The sequence below is a fragment of the Octopus bimaculoides genome, chromosome 4 (assembly GCF_046866305.1).
Source record: "Octopus bimaculoides isolate indiv1 chromosome 4, ASM4686630v1, whole genome shotgun sequence".
Classification (NCBI taxonomy): Eukaryota; Metazoa; Mollusca; class Cephalopoda; order Octopoda; family Octopodidae; genus Octopus; species Octopus bimaculoides.
Window position 1 is genome coordinate 131,078,694 of NC_142931.1, and position 7,461 is coordinate 131,086,154.

Consider the following 7,461-nt stretch of genomic DNA (forward strand, 5'->3'; position numbering starts at 1 on the left):
CCACCACCACCACCACAACCACCACCATCACCACCACCACCACCACCAACGCAAGAACAACCATCACCACTACCACCACCACCACCATCACCACCACTACCACCACCAACGCAACAACAACCATCACCACTACAACTACCACCACCACCACCACAACCACCACCACCACCACCACAACCACCACTACCACCACCACCACCACCACCACCACCACCAACGCAACAACAACAACCATCACCACAACAACCATCACCACAGCAATAACCACTACAACAACACCCACTGTAATAACAGCTACCACATTAACCACCACTACAGAAACCTCAGCCGCAACAACGACAATTGCCCCCAAATTACCATAATAACCACCACAACTACCGTTACTCTAATTAGTAGTACTATATCATCACGACAACCACTACTACCATCATCATCATCGTCATCGTCGATGTCTTCTCATAATAACCACCACCTCCACTACAACCCTAACCCAGTGCCACCACCAACCTAAGAAGTAGCCATACCACGACCACGACCACCACCCCCACGTCTTCGCCATCGCCATCACGAACAAAGCCACTTCAATTACAACGACGCCGATGACTACCACCACCACCACCACCACCACTACTACTACTACTACTACTACTACTACTACTACTATCCCTAACACCATCCCCCATCACAAGTCCAGTTGTAAAAGACGTGCAATAAGACTATTGTGCAACCGTGTAGAAACATATATATGTGATGCCAACACACGTCAGCAGAGGGAGGTTGTAAGAAAGGTACATCAGCCAGGCCATTACACTTATATAACACACCGGTGATATCGTTGTAATTGCATGGTGCAATTCTACAGTCTTTTGGTTCTCACTTTTAGGGGGGTGACATGGTGGTAGAGGCTGTCGATGCTATCGTTGAGACGATGCTAATATGTTGGTAGTTCAAGTGGTATTGATGGTTTTGGTGGCGGTAAGGATTGTTGTTGTTGTTGTTGTTGCTGCTGCTGCGGCTGCTGCTGCTGTCAGCTCTGGCGGAGCAAACCAATGACCTAAGAAATTCCAGCTACGATCGTCCAATTTGTCCCCATTTTACTCCCAAGACAAACCTGGAATCAAGGCATTCGTGAGAAATTTGGTCAAACGGAACAATGACTTCTTTCGGGCCTCGTGTATGATGGAACCTTCTCAAAATATCAGGTGTCCCTATTATTTGTAATTACTGACGTCATAAGAATTTTATAAACTTTCGAGAGAGCGTGAAATAATTCTACCGGAGATGTGGGTTCGAGTCCTACGGGCAGCCTTCGACTTTTTTATTATCCAAAAAGGTTTTTCAAACCAATATTTACTTGCTATTGTTTATAGCTTTATGTGCTTCGAGATCTCCTGTTCCAAAATGGTCAACAAGATGGTACTTAACCAAATACAACCTAAGATAGACAAACAATTGTGACCAAATCAAAATGGATTCAGATCAGAACGGTCAACATCTCACATTGTCGCACTTAGAAAACTGATAGAGGGAGTTAAGAGCCGTAGCAGGAAGGTTATCATTATCTACGTAGACTTTGAAAAGGCTTTTGATTCAGTACTTAGAGAAATGATGATGAAGATACTTAAAGTATATGATACTCCACAAAGAATTCTGAGAGCAATAAGTAAGCTGTATAAGAACACCAGAGCGAAAGTGATCACTCCTGATGAAGAAAAAATACATCGAAGACAAAGCCGGAGTATTACAAGGCGACACGCTAGCACCTTGTCTCTTCGCCATCGTTCTGGACTCTGTAATGCGTAGAACGTTCGAGGGCAAGGCAGAAGAACTGGGATTCAAACTGCATAGGCAAAGAAGTAGACGGCATCAAGCAGTAACAATATCTGGCCCAGAGACTAAGCTGATGACCTGGCATTACTAACAGAAACGACAGGTCAGGCAAAGGAGATGCCGAGTAGATTAGAGCAAGAATCAGGGAAGGTAGGATTGTACTGTAGCGCAAAGAAAACAGAGCTGCAAGTATTCTTTTCTATCTTTTTTTTTCTACTCTAGGTACAGGGTCGGAAATTTGGGGGGAGGGGGGCCAGTCGATTAGATCGACTCCAGTACGCAACTGGTACTTAATTTATTGAGCCCTAGAACCCATACGGCAGGTTATCCAGTTTTCATGGCGTAAAAGTGACCTAAATCACAACATTACCCCTGAAGGGGTCTCTGCTCCGTTGCTGGGTTAGGCTAGCGATTTTGAGGGGAGAGGACAAGTCGATTACATCAACCCCTGTACTTGACTGGCATCTTATTTCGTCAACCTTGAGGGATGAAAGGCGAAGTTGACCACGGTGGGATTTGAAATCAGAACGTAAAGGGCCGGGAGAAATACCACTAAGCATTTTGCCCGATGTGCTGACGATTCTGTCAGCTTGCCGCCTTAACCAGATAATTATAATGTTTAAAAACTGAAATACCAAAGGCGCTGCGGAGCGTAATGTTTTAAATTGAATGGAGTTTCTTACCTTGTATCTTAATGAAACGGTTAATCCTGCAATTCATCGGAAAGCCGAGAGTTGTTAGTTGAGATCGATGAGGCAGTAATTCTTAGCTTGCAAGACCATTATCTGTAAGTCCAATATGACCGCTATCATTATCATTATCACGATCATTATTATTTCAGCACGATCATTATCCAGTATGATCATTATCAGAAATCTCATTATCCCTAAGTCCGAGATTATTATCTCTAAGTCCAACATGCAATTGATTATCGACTAATTTTAATGTTAAGAAAATTTTTTTGGCAATGGTGAGTATAAATCAGTGATGCAAATTTCACTGTTATTCCGCAAAAGTGAATAATTTCCTATTTATATAAGATTAATAAAATATTGAATTATATAAAAAGTTAAAGAAGTGATTTTAAATTCTCAATCGCAGAATAATGCTAATAATATAGCCTGAACAGGATAAACTATCCCTATTTTGCAGAAAAAAGTGTAGGTGGCTAGCTGTGGACTCGAACTCACATCCCCGTAATTACAAGTCACGATGCTTTGACCAATTAATCTAAACTACCCACTACAAATTCTTCTGCAAATTAAGATATATAAATCTCGCTTTATGAGACGCTCTCCTATGTTAAATTCAAATTACGACAAACGTAAATAAACAAACGAAGTTTGCTTTTTTTTTTTTTTAGAAGTGTTGAGATGTCTTTTAGATTTAGTTTTCAACGTTCTCTCATTGTAAATAAATTAACTCAAGACGTAAGGAATCCGAAACACTGCCTTACACCTCACTAAAAGGAATTTAGTACAAAAGTAGTTCAGAGCTCGTGGTTTTATAAATCTTGAAACACTATTTTGATCCAAACGACTGAAGTATGTTGTTCCTCTAGCGAGTTATGAACAATTGCAACCTTGATTTAAAACCTCTGATCGTAGCGAGAAGAAAAAAATGATGTGATTCGGCCCTAGTAATTTCAACCTCAGACCAGTCATGTTAGTGATGTCGACCTAAAATGCCAAGCCACATAACCATTATTTTTGTCTCCTAATTCCATAATGAGAATTCCCTTAAAAATACATGCCGTGTTTCACTTCATCTTCCAGCGCATAGAAGATCTTGAGAATACAACCTTTCTTTAGTCGATGAACTTCACAATGCCACGATAAACCATTTATTCCGCTATGACATCACTTTTTACAACAAATTCTATTACAGCGTTCTGAGTAGAGTCGCATTAGATGGCTCCACAACCTATCCATCTATAAAACATTTATATTACACAGAACGAATGAAGCATGGGCGAACTAATAGTCTCAAAACAAGCATGGATGTTTAGAATAAACTTATGAAAATGCTTTGGACAGGCAAAAGGTTGATACAAATTTTAAAAAATGAATCGCAAGCGTTACCAACGTTGAAAATAGTTGCATTTAATTTTTAATGAAGCAACTGACAACTAACCTTCCAAAAACTTTAATTCGAACTGACTATTCATCACCAATGACAATACTTAGCTTAAATAATAAATGTTTACATGTGGTTATTATTATTATTATTATGTAGAGGCGCAATGGCTCAGTGGTTAGGGCAGCGGACTTGCGGTCATAGGATCGCGGTTTCGATTCCCAGACCGGGCGTTGTGAGTGTTTATTGAGCGAAAACACCTAAAGCTCCACGAGGCTCCGGCAGGGGATGGTGGCGAACCCTGCTGTACTCTTCCACCACAACTTTCTCTCACTCTTACTTCCTGTTTCTGTTGTGCCTGTAATTCAAAGGGCCAGCCTTGTCATTCTCTGTGTCACGCTGAATATCCCAGAGAACTACTTGAAGGGTACACGTGTCTGTGGAGTGCTCAGCCACTTGCACGTTAATTTCACGAGCAGGCTGTTCTGTTGTTGGGTTCAACTGGAACCCTCGACGTCGTAAGCGACGGTGTGCCAAGTTGTATAAAGTTATTACAGGTATGAATAATAAGTTATCAGTTTGTACGAGTTCTGGTTATTGATTAATGACGACGTAGTATTACGGTTAATAGAAATGTATTCATCCCTCCTTGTGACGATTTTTTTTTAGCATTAAAGCTTATGTTTATTTTTTGTCTTGTTTTGTGTTTTGGTTACAACCATTTGGACGCTAAACATAGCCATTTTTTACTTCATACAATCACGTGACAACGAAGAAATCTATGCCTGGTCATTCGCTTCACTAGACATAGCAACTAAATTCCCTGAAACCACACTATGTTATTAGAGAAGTGACAGAGACTTTAGATAATATAGCCGTGGACACACCTTGAAGTTTCACGTTTGAATGCGGTTGATAGTTTTTCTGTGGTTGAGGAGTTCAGACTTCTAGCATTGAAGCTTCCTCGTTGGATCACATTGCACACACACACACACACACACACACACACACACACTTATGATCAAAGGTTGTGTTGTTGTCGTTGGCACTCCGTCGCTTGTGACGTCGAGAGTTCCAGTTGATCCGATCAACGGAACAACCTGCTCGTGAAATTAACGTGCAAGTGGCTGAGCACTCCACAGTCACGTGTACCCTTAACGTAGTTCTCGGGGATATTCAGCGTGACACAGTGTGACAAGGCTGACCCTTTGAATTACAGGCACAACAGAAACAGGAAGTAAGAGTGAGAGAAAGTTGTGGTGAAAGAGTACTGCAGAGTTCGCCACCACCCCCTGCCGGAGCCTCGTGGGGCTTTAGGTGTTTTCGCTCAATAAACACTCACAACGCCCGGTCTGGGAATTGAAACCGCGATCCCATGACCGCGAGTCCGCTGCCTTAACCCCTGGGCCATTGCGTCTCCACATGATCAAAGGTATTTTGGCATCGACCGTCATATCCATTTAAGTGAGTAGGTCTCTAGGACTGTTTTATTTAACATGTCCATCACTTCTCTAACAAAGTAGAGTGTGATTTCAGAGAAATTTGATCGTTGTTTCTAGCAAACTGAGTGACCACGTTGCCTCATGATTGTGTATAGTTAGAAGTAGTGTTATTCCCCAACTGATTGTGATCGTAGTTATGATAGTGGATGGGGTCAGAGATGTAGCCATGGATGGGGTCAGAGATGTAGCCATGGATGGAGTCAGAAATGTAGGGAGAGCGAGCACACAAAAAAAAGGCGCCGTGACATACACCAAACAATTTTTTACTCATTTCTCTTATATTACGTGACATATTTCATTAGTTATACTATAGGCGCAGGTGTAGTTGTGAGGTAAGAAGCTTACTTCCAAACCACATAGTTCCGGGTTCAATCCCACTGCGTGGCACCTTGGGCAAGTGTCTTCTACTGTAGCCTCGGCAGATCAAAGCCATGTTAGTGGATTTGATAGACGGAAACTGAAAAAAAGCCTGTCGTATATAAACTTCATGTTTCAGTTATGATGTCAATATGTATGAAACTTACAACTACTGATATACCCTGTACATTTATGTGTATATATTGAAATATGAAGAAGAGTTCAGTTACACTAACAATTCTGTACTTCTGTTGTAATACTATATATCACTAGAAGCTTCACGTCTCCTTATATGTGAGGGTTTAATACACTGAGTAGATCGAGTATTTCTCCGAAAAACTCTGATTACATGTTTGATCCTGCTGTCCATCAACAGGAGTAACTTTTCAAACCAGGCGAGGTACTAACACTATTCCCATCGTCATATTCCCTACAAGTTTCAAATGGTTCCTATTTATATTTGATTCTTTCTGTCTGGCTCAGCTTTCCAATCACAAGTACGACGCGTATTGCAACGAGAGAAATTTGTTGAATTACCGATATTTTAAAAACAACATTTAATCATCTATCGGACGGATCGTAGTTAACGGGGCAGCACGAGTTTGATATTCCATTAATTCGAAAAGAATTTATAGCCTGTTCGGATGAGACGAACAGTACGATAACTGAGCAACAATCGTAGCAAAAATGACTAAAATATTTTCTCTTGTGGGGTAGGGGAACTGGGGGGAAAACGCTTTTAACCCCATTTTAATTACTTGAGTCATTCGTTCTGTAATTCCTTTTGATTATGGGTGATATGGAAGGGTTTTGTAAGGAATGTAACCAATTTTCTGTAGTCAAGAACAGAGGTTATTACTAAAGGATTCTGAACCAGAGAACTTATTAAATTATCGAATGCCCTTGTCTGGACATTTGCTGTTGTGTCAGACTACATACATATATTTATACATACGTACATAATGCATACACACATTCATACATGCACACAAGCGCGCACACACATACACACATGTTATCGGGTATAATGTATAACGAATCGAATGCTAAATCATTTATATTGGTAAAAAGGATACACTATATAGAGAGAATGCAGAGTGTAAATATTATTATGTATCTTAAAGAATATTTTACGCGTTTTACTTTCTTTCTCCACGCAAAGCTGTGCATCACGCAAAGATTATCTGCTGTAATGCGACGCACAGTGAAACAAATTATAACATCTGAGAGAGATACTATTTAACACACACACACACACACACACACAAACATACACAAACACACACACACACACACACACACACACACACACACACACACACACACACACACACACACACACACACACACACACACACACACGCTCTTAAGTGAAACACTTTATTTCACGTTGCTCCAGTTCACTCAGCTGTAGAAATGAGTTGCGACGTCATTGGTGCCAAGCTGTATCAGCCATTACCTTTCTTTTGGATAACATTGGTGGTGTGGAGAGGAAAGGCTGGTATGCATAGACGACTGTTGGTTTTCCATAAACAACCTTGCCCGGACTTGTGCCCCAGAGGGGAACTTTCTAGGTGCAATCCGTTAGCCATTCATGGTCGAAGGGGGTCTATACGCTATTTTTGTTCGTTCCCGTCTGGGCTATAAAATGTCTTTTTGTATTTTTGTTGGTCGTAATTGTTTATACCAATATGTC

General features: G+C 41.0%; 1 protein-coding gene and 1 long non-coding RNA gene across 4 annotated transcripts in view; one reads left to right on the plus strand and one right to left on the minus strand.

Moving 5' to 3' along the window:
• LOC149136255 (uncharacterized) overlaps positions 1-1,424 on the plus strand; it is a 3,648-nt gene extending 2,224 nt beyond the window's left edge. Inside the window, exons 2-3 of the mRNA XM_089350125.1 lie at positions 1-50; positions 1,371-1,424. The exon at positions 1-50 is cut by the window's left edge and continues 253 nt beyond it. Of these exons, the coding sequence (XP_089206251.1) occupies positions 1-50; positions 1,371-1,424 (104 nt within the window). The remainder of the gene's footprint in view (positions 51-1,370) is intronic.
• LOC149136254 (uncharacterized) overlaps positions 1-3,706 on the minus strand; it is a 64,499-nt gene extending 60,793 nt beyond the window's left edge. For all 3 annotated transcript variants that reach the window (XR_016241690.1, XR_016241691.1, XR_016241689.1), the window contains exon 1: positions 2,514-3,706. This is a non-coding gene — a long non-coding RNA (uncharacterized LOC149136254). The remainder of the gene's footprint in view (positions 1-2,513) is intronic.
• Between the last annotated feature and the right edge of the window lie 3,755 nt (positions 3,707-7,461).